The following is an 18452-nucleotide window of genomic DNA, read 5'->3' as shown; positions in this document are numbered from 1 at the left end:
TATTAGAATGGCGAGGTCGTCAGCATAGCCCACCGTGTACAGTTTCCATCAATAGAAGGATAAACCAACTTATAAGTCTGATGAAAGGTGATTATGGCTATGACTAAGCCACTCATGGGGCGGGCGGCATAACGCGAGGGCAGTCTCTGGTACTTTTGGCAAATCTGTGCCTCAACAATGCATCGTACATATTATTACTATATAGGCACCTAACAAGCGATTTTACAATTAACTAGTAAAAGATAATATAAAAACTCCGTGCCGCCTCCAAACAACTCGACGTTGACAGACTGCAAAGAAGGGGAAGAATTTTTTCTCACTGAATTAACGTAGCGAAACTCTGTAAGAAAAAAAAATCACTCGATTGTATGAAACGTCTAGTCATTGATAGATTGACAGATGACGGTTATAATATTGTAAAAAATTTTTCATTTTCCATTTTTTCATCATTTTTTTCTTGCGTGCATACATAAGTACACACACACTTTTTTTCGTAGGAAGTCTCGCCTCATAGTGCGTAGTATTTACATCCTCTTTGCACTGAATGAGCAAAAAACTTTTTCAACTAGAGAGGTAAAAAAATTAAATATTTCGTTTAAAAGGAAGCACTTTATCACGTCTGTACAACATTAATGACCTTAATGGTGCTCATAGTAATTAAATGCTCAGTATTTATCTCTACAGCGTGAAAAATGTATATAGGAAACTATAAATACGAGAGATATCTTCGTCTCATTCATTAAATAAACAATTTATAATTTAATTAATAAAATGTGTTAAAAAGACACAGTCAGATTATAATAATGGAATTACCAATTTCCGACAAGAAAAAGATGGTGTATAGATATGTATACATACATTACATTACATTGGAGTCTTCAGGCCTCCCATCAAGTTTTAGTAAGCGATTCAATTCCGATGCAGTTCAGTTTAGGTACATTATGATTTTAGTGGTTTTTTTGCATAGAAATTACTTCAAACACATTTTAAAATTACGCGTTATAGCGTCAAATTATAAGCCATTAAGCCCTTTTTAGTAATTATTAAATAATAGTATTATATATATATATATATACTTACATAGTTCTTTGAATTACAAATTAAAGGTTTGCTTAGGTTTTTTCGTAAAAATAAACTGATTAAACGAGTTATGAACGCACCTCCATTCATGTTTGATTTGACAGGAGCACAGAGTACGTATTTCTTTAATTAATTCTTGCAAACAGGCAGGCCAGGGGTCTTACTGCCTCATCTTTGGTAGTTACATTTTCGGTATTTATTTTCATTTTTGTTTAAAAAAAAGGCCAATAAAGTATTCTCATCTCCTCTTTCATCAGTTTTCTGTATGTTTTCATTATTTTTTAAAAGTTATTAACAAAATGATTCAATTTCCGCTAAGAAAGAGGCAACTTATTGTTGAAATATTACCTCTTAGTACGAATGAATGAACGAACTAAAACAGTTTGCAATTCAATTTCCAACTTGATTTGACGTCAACCTAAATTGGTTCGCTCAAATGACGTCGTGGTATGAAATAGCAAAGCACTTGGCCAAAAATCCCTTTTTTCGTTTTTACCGAAATATACATTTGTGATATTTTCGTGGTGAATACTCAAATAATTGACCTTTCAAAATATGCAATAATCGTTTGTGTACAGTTCGTCAAATAAAAATAAAAAATAGATATCTAAAAACCTGTCCTAGGTACAACAGGTTCCCCTACTTTTTGTGAAACAAATAAATTATCTATATATATAAAAATGAATTGCTGTTCGTTGGTCTTCTTATCTTATCTTCTTCTTAGCTCTTAATTTTGATCTTCAATTATTTAATAATTTTGATCTTAAGTCCAGAGAAGGTTTGAAAGGTGAATAAATAAAAAAATATGTCCTCCGTCGTTCAGAAATCTAATTGAAAGAATAGTTTCAAATGAATAACTAATTAGAATTTTTACATTTGTTTCTAACTTTCTCAGGAGGTAAAAAATAAACTTAAACTTTATTTTAGCTAACTATAGTTGGTAGATTACAGTTGTTAACTATCAATCAGATTATTTTTATGTAGATTGATAAATCTCAAGTTTTGTCACAAATTAAATTTCGCAACCATAATATTTGACAACCAACTATATGTAGATTGATAAATCATACGTTTGAAACAATTTCATTACAACAACAGAGAATTAAGAAATATTATTGACAAATTCATAAAAACACATTATTCTATTTATTATATACAGAACAACGCCTGTCGGGTCAGCTAGTTATTTATAATTATTGTAAGTCAAATTCTTGACACTTTAACATAAAAAAGAACATAGAGGTAAATATCTCTCCATATATAGGTTAAAACCTGAAAGAACTACTTATATAAATTATTAGATACTTACTTGTCTTAAGCCATGTAGGGACTAGTAAGAGAAGTGGGGTACACGTGTCCTAAATAAATTTGCGATCCCGTCTTGGGGCTTAGCTAAAATAATACTTATTTTATCCTCAGAGTCGATCACGTTCGTTTTTAAATATTTTTTTTTCATCACTGAATGGGGTGTTGGCTTGGATTTATCTACGCATTGGTTTACTTATTGTTTAGTGATGGATTTTGTGTGTGTTCTATTGCGTAAATAAGTTCGGGGAAGTTTTAGGTATCCACCAAGTGCTGGAATGATTTGTCACCTCCACTTCAACTTAGTAATACAATTCAAAATTTCAAAATAAAAACTCATAACTACATACTTAGTGACATTTATAAACCTGTGTAACAGCTTGTACCTCTTTTAAATCATTATACCATAATTTTTACTAACATTTATCTATTATTAGTAGTTACATATTTTTACATTTTTCAACCATACATTCAGATTTTCTTCTTACGTTCCTTTTCTTTTATTTATTTTTTTATTATTTTTTATTTATTTTATTTATTTATTTATGATTTCTTACAGCTAACAAAATGAAAAGAGTATATTAAAAATTATACAGAATAGATACGCCAATTAAAAGGAATACTATTAACAGCACAATAAGTATGTGACAAAGTAGTTTAAGACAAAAACGAAAAATACTCGAAAAACTTACAAGAAAAAATTAAATAGAAAGAAAAGAAGAAATCGTATCCATATTGAGTAACTGAAACGGTGAATAGGTTGTGTGGTGTGAGTGAATGTGAGTAGTGTGAGTGAATGTGAGTGGTGTGAGTGAATGTGAGTGTTCGAATATAATGTTTAAATTACGATGTGAGACTAATAATTTATCCTGAATATACTGATGATTAGCTCCTGCAATTTAAACAGTTTAATATCAGTTTTTTGAACCTCAGACGTGATAAGTTGAAAATGTCGACGGAAGAAAATTTCTTATTATATATGTCAGGAATTCGAAATAGAGGTGAATATTTAAGATACTTAGTACAAGCAAAGGGAATGTTAAATAAATTAGTATGCCTAGTACGTAATGTTGGTACCTGGAATGATATTTTATTTAAGATATCTGGACAGTCAAATTTATTATGTAATATATCATAAAGGAGTAACATATCAATTACATCTCTTCTATCTTCCAAGGTATCGATTTTATGATAATTACAGGCTTCTTTGTAGTCTATAGGAATGAATTGAGATTTAAAATTCATTTTTTTTTATAAATATCTTTTGTATTTTTTCAAGGCGGTCAATATAACATTGATATGTAGGCCTCCAGATAGGACTTGCGAATTCAAGGATGCTTCGCACGTAAGCATAATATAGCACTTTTAGGCACAAGTTGTCATTGAAAGGTTCGCAAGTGCGAAGAATAAACCCTAGATTTTTATAAGCCTTCTGTGTTATTATTTCGATGTGGTTATTATGGGTTAGTTTGCTATCATGGATCACACCTAAATCCCTTATTTGAGTAATTTTTGGAATAATTTCGTTATTTAAAGTATAATCAAATTTTATCTTATTATGTTTTCGTGAAAATGTAATAATTTGACATTTAGCAATATTAACTGTTATTTTATTTATTTTATAATATTGTGGCAGTTTATTTAAGTCATCTTGTAACATAAAGCAATCGTCTATTTGTGAAATCTTTTTATAAATATTTTTGTCGTCAGCATACAGCAAGAAGTTTGAACTAGCAAAATAATTGCTGATGTCATATAAATATATATTGTATACCAAAGGACCCAGGTGCGATCCCTGAGGTACACCAGAAGTCACCTCAACAAAGTCTGATCTAAAACCACCGAGGACGACGGCCTGACAGCGATTTCTTATATACGATTCTGTCCATCTAAGAAGGTTCCCTCTGATTCCAACTGCGTAAAGCTTCTTTAATAGTATACTGTGGTTGACTCTATCAAAAGCCTTTTCAAAATCTGTGTATATTACATCTATTTGTGATCTATCATTCATGTCGCACTTAACGGTATGAGTGAACTCAAGCAAGTTAGTAAGGTCACTACGAGATTTAATAAAACCGTGTTGGTTGATAGGGATGCATTGTAGGCAATTTCTATAAATATGATCATATGCAATTTTTTCTAACATTTTACCAAATATATTCAAAATGGAGATACCTCTATAGTTACTAATATTTGTTTTTGATTCCTTTTTATGTATTGGTACTATTCGGGCTTCCTTCCAACATCTAGGGAAGGTCCCTTCATTAATGGAGCGCTTAAAGAGTGTTAGTAGCGGAGGTAATAGGCCCGATTCACATTTCTTTATATAGCTGGTATACCGTCAGTACCGGCGCCCTTCCGGTTATCCAATTTACTAAACAACCTCCTAAGTATTCTTTCATCGATCTCAATTGTGTGAAGATTTTCGGAAATATTTGATTCCTCGTTCAGGGTCTCATCATTTCGGTCACAAGGCTAGAATACACTTTGAAAGTATTCATTAAATGCATTGCAGATATCATGTCCATTCGTAAGTAAACTACTTCCGTAGTACATGTTGTGAGGAATACCAGAATCAGTGCGTTTATTTTTAATAAATTTCCAGAATTCTTAAGGCGAAGTTTTAATATTACTCTGACAACGATTCATATATTTTGTATATGATTCGATTTGCAACCTCTTTACTCGGGCTCTCAGCAAGGAGAACATGGCATAGTCTCCTGGATTTTTAAACTTTTTCCACCTGGTGTGAATTTTTATCATTTTTTAGAGTTCAATTAATTTTTTTTTTACTTACTGATTTTTATTTCTGTTAAATTATATTCATAACTATAATTTAAAAAAATACTAGTCGCTGCTACTCCAGGACTCCATAATGTTGGGGCTACTGAAAATCAGTGCTACATTGGCGCCACGCCATTGCAGCTATTACAGAGTTAGCTCCATTTGGTGACATTCACTGCATCACAGTACCATTTTAGTTTTTAGAGTAATAAATTGTATTATTTAATTCGTTTTATTTGTTAGTTCTAAGAATTTATTACTCATTCTGGTTTGTTATTTAATAATTGCGTGGTGGTGGTGTCTTATCAATACATTTTATTCTATTCTATTCTAAATCCATTATAAAATATATGAAATTTTATGAAAAAATCGGATGTAACTATAGTATATTTATCAATCATTAATCGTTTTTTTTTTTTTTTTAATTTTGCTAGAAAACATGTAACAATGGGTGTAAATAGTTTTAAGGTATCAATGTTATTGGCCAAAATTATTATTAAGTACTAATTCATTTTTCGTTTCATTACAAAATTCTAGTTATTATTATAATTGATTTAACATTAATAAACTCTATATTTTAAGCACTTAGGTTATTTTAAATTAAGATAATTATTATTTTATAGATGCATATAATAAAGACTAGAATTATTATATTTTTTTAAAGTCAATTTAATTTACTTGAATGTGTCAACATTTTTCTTTTATGACATTTCATTATTATAAATTATATATCATACTAGCTGACCCGCAAACATTGTTTTGCCATATAAATTATTTTTTTAGTTAAACCATTTCATCGACATTGCAACAATTCTTTATTTTTCTAAAATAAACATTGTAAAAAAAAAAATATTTTGGTATATGTGCCGTATATATATTCAGTTACATGTAGTGAGAAACGGTTATTTCAATATTACAAACAGACACTCCAATATATTTATATGTAGGTATAGATTAATAGCGCTATAGAAAAGGTTTTTTTTTTACATTTAAGTCGGTTCGATTCCCAGACGAGGCAAGTAATTTTTAGAAAATCTTTGAATTCAGAATTACTAACTTTTATAAATAACATAAAGTCTTCTTTCAGTAAAATGCCCTATCTACGATATTTAAGGTACTTTCCCTTCATGTTCCATAACTTTGGGACAGCCTGTATAGTGGCAGCGAGGTGCAATCTTTGGAACCAAAAAAAATGAAAACTGGCTGGTAAAGCTGGAATTAGAAAAACAATTATGTATCTTTTGTTTTACAAATAGAAGTCTTTTCTTTTCAGTTTGAAAGAGGATGTAAATACTACGTATGATTCTGACTGAAAATGACTTGACAAAATGACAATTGAGACTGAACAATTGGTTAAAAAAGATGAAAAAAAAATTGTTTAAGCTGATCGTTGAGTCACAGTGATAATATAGGAGTTAATCGTAGCGGTACAGAATTTAAGTAATGTATTCACATTCAAATAATTTTATTCAAAATAGGATATGAAAAAAAATTTGAAAGTCAAAAACTACTTCCCATAAGAAAATAAATAGGCATATAAAAAATTATATATATATATAAGAGATTTCCACGTATATAGTCACTCATCACGATATCTCTGGAACCGAGCCGTAGAGACTTGAAATTTGGTAGGAATATTCGTTTCGCCGAGTAGAGGTCAGCTAAGAATTTTACGAAATTCCACCCGCATTTTTTTTTATTATGAACAGAACAACGTATGTCGGGTCAGCTAGTTGATTATAAAATAGTTTTTATTCCTAGTTACAATTCTTGAATATTATAATTTTGTATTTGTAAATTATTAATATCATTATTAAATCCTATAAAAGTAACAATTGATTCGAGTGAGAGAGGAGGAGCCTGCTTACAGTTGCCGTATGCGTGAGAGAAAGGGAAGCCAGACAGACGTAACGCGTAACGTTACGATGCGGTTTACCCTTCCATACGAAATTATCACTACAAAAATAACTAAACACTATAAACAATCTGTAAGGAAATTATGCAAAGATAAGTTTGTCTATAAGTTTGGTCTATGGTTGACAAAAATTACAATAATCGTAACTAGAATTAGATTGTATAAAAATACGCAATTATTTTTATACTTTTGAGTGCATATTATATCTATTGTTTTTGAAATAGTGTTTTTGAAGTCGGTTGTTTTTTGTTAAAAAAAAAATATGATTTTTAGTGAATTTGAAGTACACTAACTAACAATTTAGCTAAATATGTGTAGATATACAACATTTTTCAATGCAGCAATGATCGTAAGCGCTTCGCAATTCGACTACAGACAGTAAGAAATTCTGCCACCGATCGCACCCTTACTGTTAGTCGTTAAGGTGGTCATTGATCATCATATTTGACTACGACAATTACTTGGCCATGACTATGTTATGGTAGATGACTTAAATATTCGGATACCATAAAAAAGATTCGGCCGAGTATCGTGAATTTGCTCCTAAGAATTGAAGAGTTCCGTTACTTTGTCATGGATTCCGTAATCAGAACCTAACCTAACTCTCACCAGTTTGAAGTATATCCTTTCCAATAAAAAAAAGTCATCGAAATCAGTTGGCGCGATGTTGAGTTAATCGTAAATTTATCATCCACTTTGCTATACGTATGTATAGCTAATTTAAGACTTTTATGGTTTTCTCATCGATTCTATTCTCAGATCTCTACCAAATTACAATGGGACCACACGGGAAGCACCAGCTTTCAAATAAAAAAAGAATCGTCAAATTCGGTTCACCCAGTCGAAAGTTTTGAGGTAACAAACATAAAAAAAAGAACATACCGACGAATTGAGAACTTCCTCTTTTGAAGTCGGTTAAAAACAATTGGACTACTTGTCCGGTCTTACGTTAATGGTCTATTCGAACCCGGATTACACACAAAATATTACTAATTGGTGTTAAGTTTAGCCACATTAACATTAGCTATAATTGGTGATTTCAATTTCCCTGCGGTAATAGTATCGTTAGGGAAAAGATTCCAAGTGCGATAGGAGAGTTAAAGTGAAACTGTTAACGTTAACGATTACGACCCGCTCGACTATTTTGCTTAAACGAGTCGTATTTCATGATAACCCCGCTCAGATCTACAATCCGAACGGATTTTGTATAAATAATATTTATGAATTTGCTAGAAGAATGTATTTAAGAGCACGAAATCTTTAGTATTTTGTTATTAATACAAATGAAACGTCTGTGTGGTAAAGGTTACTATAACATAAATTATTTTCTTAATGATACCACAGACTGGGAAATGGAGCGAATGTCCTCAGGCTATTTAAATATAAATTTTAAAGAAAAAAAAGCCCGCTGAGTTTCTTGCCGTTATTCTCAGGTCTGAGGCATACTATTTCGAATGGGTGGAAAGTTTTTTTTAAGTTCAATAATTAATTTTAAATCCTAGTTTGAATAAGAAGATTTTAATTTGAATTTGAATATTCAAACTATATCAAAAGGCTACTGTTTCACTGAAATAATTTCTTTAGGCCTCTGTGATCTGGGCCCACGCGCGCTGTATTTGTAAAACACCTCACTTTGTAGTAATAGATCTTACTAGAAGTCTTCGTGACTCTTTCGTGATATGTTTATAGTTCATAGATGAACGAGAAAGACTTACTTCTATAAGTAGTACGTTGAGAGTTACAATAAATGTGAAAATTTATAAAATATTATAATCACCTTTGAATACTTTTAGGAATTTGAAATCCTTACAATATCAGGAATAGTTGATACATTCGACTATTTTTATCTGAATGGTGCTAGAAGTTGTGACGAGTTGCTTTATGGACCGACTGAAAGACTGACAGACGGAACAACTCAAGTTACATTGACAGATATTGTAGTCTAACAGCCGTTCTCAATATCCTATCTACAGATAGGGATAAATTACTATCTTATACTGTCAGTAAGTTTAGCTGTCAATAATCTGAAGCTCACCCAATATACCCGATTATATTGGGACGTGTGAATTGCAATTTCCATACAAACTTCTATAGCTGTTAAGCTATACGTCCTTCTATTGACAGACAGCTTGTACGTCGTTGAGTTACCGTCGATAAGTTTATTGGGACAGAAAAGTCAACGATAGCTACGATTTTTATCTCAAGTACACACATACAACCGGAGATAAACTGTGTTCAGTTCTATGCAAAGATAAATTAACAATTTCTTAAAATGATAACAGAAATAAAACTAGGAACGACAGAGATATATACTCACTGTCCAAACCGTAACTGAAGTGCCACAAGGAAGCGTTAGTTATCGCGAATAAAACTAAAATATCCTTCGTAATGCAACCACACGTCATATTGAATTAATTCTTTCTAAGCATGCAACATTCCTTGACCTAAGATCTCAGCAAACTCTGTCTGAACCCTGAGATAATTTGAACAATTTACTTTAGTGAGGTTATAACTTAACAATTAAGAACTTACTATAACTGTAGCTAACATTCAGTTATATTTTAACTACGTTTTAAACAATAAGTTATGATATGGCCACCATAAAATTTTTAAAAAGTTGCCACAACGTAAAAATAAATGACAATCACACAAACTTAAATATTTTCAAATACTGTATTTGCTTTTTAATATTTGTGTTCCAAGTGGCCAGTCCAGAAACTTTCAATATGGTCCACTTAGGCCAGCGTTACGGTCGTATTACGATGTGATGGGGGGCTAAAATGGTATTCAGGGTATCAGGTAAATTGACCCTGAAATCTATTGACAACTAATGAGGGCGAACGCTTTCATATACGAAATTAGGTATACAGATTTTATTGAAATACAGAATAGCCAATAGCGATTGCTTCCGATATGTTGTGATCATTGCCTGACCAATGAGCGTTCAGTAGGTAGTCCACCCGCTCACCTCAGTTGTTTGAATTGCAAATACGGAGTTGTTTGTTGTATAAGGTCAATGATCGGGTAAGTTTTTTATTTTATTTATATATTTATTTAGTCTCACCAGTAGTAATTACAATAATACATTTACAATTATGCTAATTTTCAAGGGTCTTATTACTAAAATCATTGCCTTTTAAGGTGAATACCGCATGCAAATTAATATTGTGTGAAATATTTATATAAAATAAGTATAAGTTACAAAACAACCATTCTATAAGTTCGCGTAGTCATTTATATATTATTACCAGTGGGAGGCTCCTTTGCACAGGATGCCTGCTAGATTTTGGTTACCACAACGGCGCCTATTTCTGCCGTGAAGCACTACTGTGTTTCGGTCTGAAAGGCGGCCGTAGTTAGTGAAATTACTGGGCAAATGAGACTTTAAATCTTATGTCTCAAGGTGACGAGCGCAGTTGTAGGGCCACTTAGAATTTTTGGGGTTTTTCAAGAATCCTGAGTGGCACTGCATTGTAATGAGCAGAGCGTATCAATTACCATCAGCTGAACGTCCTGCTTGTCTCGTTCCTTGTTTTCATAAAAAAAAAATGAGCGTTCACTAGATTCCATCCGCTCATCTCAGTTGTTTGTGTTTATTGTAGTATAAGGTCAATGATCGGGTAAGTTAACGTCGTCATTTATATTATAATATCTGGACGACCGAGCCTTGCTCGGATTTTTAAGAATGTACAAAACTTGAACAAAAAAAAAACTAATAGGACATCTAGATTCGAACCGGGGTCTTCTGCTGTCCGGATCACCCAATGTCCCATCTGAGCTATAATAGTCACGTATATAGCTGGGAATTTTACCTTTGTATTCTAATGTTATTGTAGCTGTTTCTCATTCAAACATGGATAAAACCCTTTTTTTTTTTTAATTGAAACCTAGCTAGATCGATTTATCACCCCCGAAATCCCCTGCATACTTAATTTTATGAAAATCGTTGGAGCCGTTTCCGAGATTCAGATTATATATATATATACAAGAATTGCTCACCAAATATTAAATTACCCCTCAAAGTTTTTGTATTAACACAAACTTAAGAAAAATCTTACATCGTTAAAGCAAAACAAACATTAACTCTTATTCTAACTCGATTGGGCGTTCTTGCAACAAGATTTCCAACTTACTTTAGATTAAAACAAATAAAGGTAGTGTCATTGCACTCCGCTGCTTAAGTACAGTGGAAATACTCATACGGTTTTCTTGGTGAAGCAATTTTAGTTTAAGCTCATTTTCTCTTTATTCAAGTTCATATACTACGGTATAACTAGCGCTTACCAAGACGCCTAATTTAAAAGAGACATTCTCTCGTAGTAATGTAGAAAGGTATGAAGGTTTTAATTTGTTCTTGCGGTGAGTGTAGGGATGTTTGCAGCTATTAGAAGGTCCTATTACGTTGTAAGGTGTGTGTGTTGTACGGTCGCTACGTGATTGGCATGTCGAGTGTGGGGCCTGTAGCAAAATTACCAATTATAGTTCGAAAATATAATTATATTACAGACATTTGCAATTCTGAAGTTACTTGTCTATTTTATTTCGATAATCGAAATACGAAGTTTCGGTTGACGGATCGTATATTTTAGTATTACGAAAGTATTTCGAATCCGAATATCGATACGAAGTTCGCGATTAGTCATTTCGTCTTTCGTTTACCTAATTCCCAAATTCTCTTGACATTATTATGATCGTAACTACAACTGCGCTTTATATGGTTATGTCTATGGTTCCGATACGAAATCCGTCCGCACTTTGGTAATAGGATTTAATTCGAAGTTCGTCGTTGTTTCGTTTCGGACCGAAACTTCGGCTTTCGATTTTGGTAATAGACCTCCAGATTTCGTTTCGGACTATAGACATAACGATTAAAAGTGAAGTAGTAGCTACCATCATAATTATGTCAAATAATGAAAAAGCAAATGTCAAGTGAATTTGGTAATAAGGTAAACAAAAGACAAAATGTCTAATCGCGACCTTCGTAGGAACATGTACGATCCGTCAACCGAAACTCCGTCTTTTGATTTTGGTAATAGGGCTCCTCGATCGATCGTCGTGGAAATCTTTGGGGGAGGCCTTTGTCCAGCGGTGGAAGTCTTCCGGCTGATGATGATGATGATAATTTACATCATTATCCACGTTACTATATCTAATCAGTTAGTCTTTTATTTAAGGGCGAAGTGTTATTTATACAAACAGGATCCTGAAAATGAACAAAATATAATATTAAAAAAGTTATAAATTAAGTTAAATGACTTAAGCATGTTCTTTTAAATATCATTGTCTGGGACGTGATTGTGGGATTGGTGGTATCGCGGTACAAGTCGATTTTTTTTCTAATGTCAAGAGAAACGATGGCTGGACCATTTTTAATATGGGTATAATACCACAAAAATAGTTTAAAACTACTCATTACATTTTTGTAATAGATGGGTATTACGCAATTTAAATAAATCTTAAAGGTTAGCATATATATATGCCTTGTGTGTATGTCGAGAATCAGAAAACGGCCGTGAAATCTCAGTAAAATGCATTTCCCTACAAGAGACCACCCGACCCTAGTTGCGACTTGTCTATTTATTTATGATTCCTTACAGCCAACAAAATGAAAAGAATATGTTAAAAATAATACAGAATAGATACGCCTATTAAAAGGAATACTATTAACAGTACAATAAGTATGTGACAGTGTAGTTTAAGAGAAAACGAAAAATACTAGAAAACTTACAAGAAAAAATTAAATAGAAAGAAAAGAAGAAATCGTATCCATATTGAGTAACTGAAACGGTGAGTAGGTTGTGTGGTATGAGTGAATGTGAGTAGTGTGAGTTAATGTGAGTAGTGTGAGTGAATGTGAGTGGTGTGAGTGAATGTGAGTGTTCGAATATAATGTTTAAATTACGATGTGAGACTAATAATTTATCCTGAATATACTGATGATTAACTCCTGCAATTTAAACAGTTTAATATCAGTTTTTTGAACCTCAGACGTGATAAATTGAAAATGTCGACGAAGAAAATTTCTTATTATATATGTTAGGAATTCGAATTAGAGGTGAATATTTAAGATACTTAGTAGAAGCAAAGGGAATGTTAAGAAATGTTTGTCTAGATCAGTTTTTCTTCACCAAAAATCCGTTTAGTAAACTTCATGTAAAGCATTAGAGCCACTGTTAGGTGAATGAAATGTATTTACAAGAATAACTTGCTATTAAGATAATTGGTTTTGTGCAATCATCACATTGTCATTTGTGTCCCAACAATTATTATTGTATTGTATACGCCATTAAATATTTATATGACATTTATGTATTATTCATTCTATAAATAACACTTCCTTGTTGCACTTATTTGCCGACGACTTTACTTTGTGGAATCAATTACCGGCTGCGGTTTTCCCGAACAGATACGCCTTAGGGAGCTTCAAGAAAAAAGCATGCTCCTACCTTAAAGGCCGCCAACGCATTTCCACGCATAAGGTGTTCTTAGGTTTGCTAATTACGTAATAACTTAAGGCGACACTAAATGCCAGCGACCTTGACCGATATGAGTTCAAGGCTGCTGGCCCGCCATCTATGTAACAAAGCCAATATTTTCAAAATTCTTGGGTGGAAAACAGTTTATATGCTTACAATCCTCGTTATTCACTACTAATCTGAATAAATGAACCTACACAAAAAAGTACAAGCTATAAGAATAACTTTTCTGAGAGAAGTACCAAAAAAATGCGTCACGCCATGCCAAAAAACTGTTTGTTCAAAGAACAAAAGTAGTTCAAAAAGGCTCGGCAGTGTTAACTATAACCAACAGCAAGCATTAGCAACCTACAAATAAGACTTAAGGATATGTGTAACAGGATTAAGTAGTGTTCATAGCTCGAAATGCTATACTTTCACCACAAAACTTGTCTAAAAACACCATGTTTGCGTGTTTTCTGCTTACTCTTCGCCTTAAGACAGAAGAGCCCTGTAGGGACTGAATAAATGGACCGACTTGGTATTACGTGGATCTAACAAATTTTTACGGCAGAAAAACTGAGTTGCGAGACTTGGCTTTTCTTTACAATTTATACTTTTGATGGCTTTTCATATTTGGAATAAAGGCAGTCTTAGATTTGGGCGACATGAAACCCTCGCTACCCTCAAGACTCAGCTGTCTCACCTTTCCAATATGACCCCCTGACATAAGACAGTCCTACTAAGACAGTACTATTAATCTCTCTCTCTCTACTTTGTCCAGACACAGCACTCACGCCAGGATGGTAGTGAGCGGAGTGAACGCGGTGTACATCGTAGGAACCTTCAAACATCTCGGGACTGACGCCGACTTTAAGGTGAGTTACTTTTATTAACAACTTTTACAAGGCGGGCCTCTGCAGAGCCTCTGTAGAACCCTATAGCATTAAATGACACTGCTCAAGATTATATACATATGATAATGGGGAAGGCTGATCACATGGTCAGGATACTCGTGGTTGGTGTGGGCGTTTTAATATGTTAGCAAGTGAAACACAGCCTTACAAACACACGGTACAATAATCAGCAACAAAAATTACAATCTTAGAAGTAGATACACTTAAGAATAATACTCAATAAGAATGTGGTGTTCCCGGCACAACCGTCTCGCTCGATAGTTATTCCCTGACTGCCTCCTCAGCGCTCGCCCAACGCCCGCTCTTGCCCACACTCGCACCGCACGCCGATTACACCTGAGCTAAGACGAATACCGAATTATATTTGTACTCGCTTTTATATATATCGTTGTCATGCACCAATAGTACAGGCTATGCTTAGTTTAGGACAAGGTAATTTCCGTGAAGGCATGTCCACATAATAATACAGTATTTAAGAAAGAAATAAATACTATGTGTATTTATTTCTAACATATAATAACTCTGAAAAATACATCCATATTTATCACATAATAGATGTTCCTGCTATAATTTTAACCCAGGTCACAGGTCAGTAGTCAGGGTCACTAATCACTAGGCTATAGGCATCGTCATAAATGGCTGACGAGGCATAATACCCTAAACACATGATCGGATTTGGTATGACCGGACCCTCGGACGGTCCTTGGGACCTTGCACCAATTGGTCCTGCGTTGTACTCGATACGGTCTGGGCGGTAATAATAATAATTTTGTGCGATGGACAATGCGACATAGCTTTATCATTTTTATAGTATATTATTAAATTGTGTATTAATTGCAGCCCGTTATATATTAATAAATTATAATCCGAAATAATAAAAAAAAAACATACCATCGAATATGGTCCACTACGGGACCTCGTCCGATGGTTCGGCCGCACCAAATCCGACCATGTGTACAGGCTATAATAAACACTTTACACTCTGATTGAGCAATGATTCGTCGATTATAAGCTCTTACTATCTATCTCTCTTAAAAACTAATACTTCAGAAGCATCTCTTCCTGCCAACCGGTCTAATCAATGAGATTAAGTGGAAAAAGTGTAGGCCTCTGAGAAGCTTGTATTTATGAAGGTTACTGGTCTATCTGGCAATCAATCATACTGATAACTCAAGATGGATGAGGGAATAATAATGCACTATTGAATACAACTAATATGATATATTTATTGAATATTTCGTTAGTTTTACTCTCACTGGATAATAAAAATTTATAGTCAAAGTCAAAGTTTTTATTTGCATAAACATTTTAGATTGATGTTACATAAATATTATTAAGTACATGTTTGCCACATTTATAACGTGCAAATTTTATAAAATACATTTCTAAATCATTAGTTACAATAATATAAATTTAACAAAAGATTAGTAGTAGCAGTATTATATAGTATATAGTCAAGTTTTTAGTTGAAAATATTCGTCTAATGAATATAAGCGGTTTTTACTAAGGTATATATTCAATTTAGATGAGAAATTCCTATTTGACGATACCTCTCTTATTATTTTTGGGATGTGATTATAGATTTTTATGCACATACTCAAACAGTTTCTCTGAAATAATGTAATTCTACAGCAAGGTACTTGTAGTTTGGTGGGGTCCCTGGATGGGAAAAGAGAAGTGTTTTTCTTGTTGAATTCGCAAATTTTTTTCGAACAAACATTCATTAAATACTTTATACAAGATTGGAGTGTATAAATAAAACTGTGTTTTAACATTGATTATTGCGGAAAATTAACATTATTGATCTAACGGTCTATTATTACACCTGGTTTTGCGAATAGCCATGGACGCTTGCCTCACCACTCCCCGCCACGTAAGACTCTTGCCTGTTTGCCCCCTCTTACTAGAAAAACAACGATACGAACTGCTCTGCAACATGCATGCTCACATCTATCGCAGAATTATAGTAAAATTTCAGAAAAAATAGTTTTTTTTTTGTTTTTTTTTTTATGATAATAAGGGACGAGACGAGCAGGACGTTCAGCTGATGGTAATTGATACGCCATGCCCATTGCAATCCAATGCAGTGCCGCTCAGGATTCTCAAAAATCCCAAAAACTCTGAGCGGCACTACAATTGCGCTCGTCACCTTGAGACATAAGATGTAAAGCCTCATTTGCCCAGTAATTTCACTAGCTACGGCGCTCTTCAGACCGAAACACAGCAATGCTTACACATTACTGCTTCACGGCAGAAATAGGCGCCGTTGTGGTACCCATAATCTAGCCGGCTTCCTGTGCAAAGGAGCCTCCCACTGGTAATCGTTTTAATCTTTTTAAAATGTATTTAATTCAAAATTTGTTGACAGCTGTACCTGACAACGAACGTGACCCAAGCAGACTTCAACATGGGTTACACGATGACTGGTACCCTGGAGAGAGGCAACAAGTCCACTAACACCTTCCAAATGACGCATTTCGCGGTGCTAAGGCGATGCGATCACGAATCACATCATCTCAAGAACGCGTAAAGATTTTATGTGTTACGCTCAATGAATTACGTACAAACACGTAAAAAGTTGTGAATTAACATGTAAATTACATTTAGTTATTCAAGTTATATTTTTTAACATGTGCAATACTATAGTAGGTAAATTACTAAAAAGACGCAATTGTTTTTTTTTAAGTACAAGAAACAAGACTTTGTAACGAAATCAAAATCAAATATTCGGCATCTCTGGCATTTCAGTTTCGGCGGACTTTGAAACTTTTTCAGACATGTTAAAAATCCATTGTTTATTGAAATTTGCCTAAATTGGAAACAATAGTTAAAGGAGCTATGTAAAATAATAATTATTTATTTATTTTAATAAATAAACATGAATTAACGTATACAAGTTAACTTTTTGGCACAAAAAATTCTCTCTAAATTCGCAAACGCAAAGTTTTGGTATGGCCGAAAGTTCGGTAAATTTTCTGCCGAAACCGAAACTAGTTGCCGAAGCCAGATTTTTGCCGAATCTTGGCAAAACCAAAATCAAAATGCCACAGAGTAGTTACAAACTCTTACAGAAGCTAAAATTAATATCAAAATCAATAAAACAGGTCATGGTTTTAAATCTAAGGTTCCTAAAGTTTTTATATTCACATTATTCCTTCTATCTTTTGAAGAAAATTATTTTTAAATTAAACGACAATTTTATGTTTTCTTTAATTAACATGTTAAGTAACTTAGGTTAGTGTTTAGAAATAACTTAAATTGCCAAGCGATATTGTGATGTAATAATAAGTGTCTCGATGTCTAGTCAGTTATTTCAAAGAAAACTATAGTCAAATGGCTTTCCTTAGTATAGTTAACGTAGTTGCTTCCTCGTAATATAGATGGCGGTCTTTTAAAAAAATATTTTTTATAGCTAGGTAGTAGGTTTTCAATTGAGTAGATTAATGTTTAGTTGAATAGAAATATTTAATTTTAAGACAACTTTTTGAGATTTTCCTAATCTTCGAAGGTATCCTGCAGTTCAGCTTACAATTAAGGGGAATTAATACTTTGTTAAGTAGCAATATTTTTTTTTTTTTGGAAAGAGTTTGTAACAAATTGCTGATCACTACTCAGTTACACATTATTGCTTCACTGCAGAAATAGGCGGCGTTGTGATAAAATAAGAGACGAGCAGGACGTTCAGCTGATGGTAATTGAAACGCCCTGCCCATTACAATGCAGTGCCGCAAAAATTCTGATCGGCACTACAACTGCGCTCGTCACCTTGAGATGTTACACATTTTCCCAGTAATTTCACTAGCCGTAGCTCCAGACAAAAAACACAAATCTAGCCGGCATCCTCTGCAAAGGAGCCTCCCACTTGTGAATCTTGATCTAGGGTTAAAAAACAAGGAGAAAACAGTCGAAAAATTGTTACTAATGTGTACTACTACAATAATTACTATTTCTGGTGACGGCTTGTACGCCGAGAACGTAACTGTACTATGTAGAAAT

The 18452-nt window shown here is 33.3% G+C and overlaps 2 protein-coding genes across 2 annotated transcripts in view; both read left to right on the top strand.

The window, feature by feature from the left end:
- LOC126977538 (uncharacterized) overlaps positions 1 to 17862 on the top strand; it is a 132213-nt gene extending 114351 nt beyond the window's left edge. Inside the window, exons 4-5 of the mRNA XM_050826395.1 lie at positions 14324 to 14417; positions 16825 to 17862. Of these exons, the coding sequence (XP_050682352.1) occupies positions 14324 to 14417; positions 16825 to 16986 (256 nt within the window). The 3' untranslated portion in view covers positions 16987 to 17862. The remainder of the gene's footprint in view (positions 1 to 14323; positions 14418 to 16824) is intronic.
- LOC126977458 (protein smoothened) overlaps positions 1 to 18452 on the top strand; it is a 599797-nt gene that overhangs the window by 257413 nt on the left and 323932 nt on the right. The window lies entirely within an intron of this gene.

This window comes from Leptidea sinapis, chromosome 45 (genome assembly GCF_905404315.1).
Source record: "Leptidea sinapis chromosome 45, ilLepSina1.1, whole genome shotgun sequence".
Lineage (NCBI taxonomy): Eukaryota > Metazoa > Arthropoda > Insecta > Lepidoptera > Pieridae > Leptidea > Leptidea sinapis.
The sequence above is the reverse complement of the archived record's forward strand: the minus strand, read 5'-3'. Positions and strand labels throughout refer to the sequence as shown.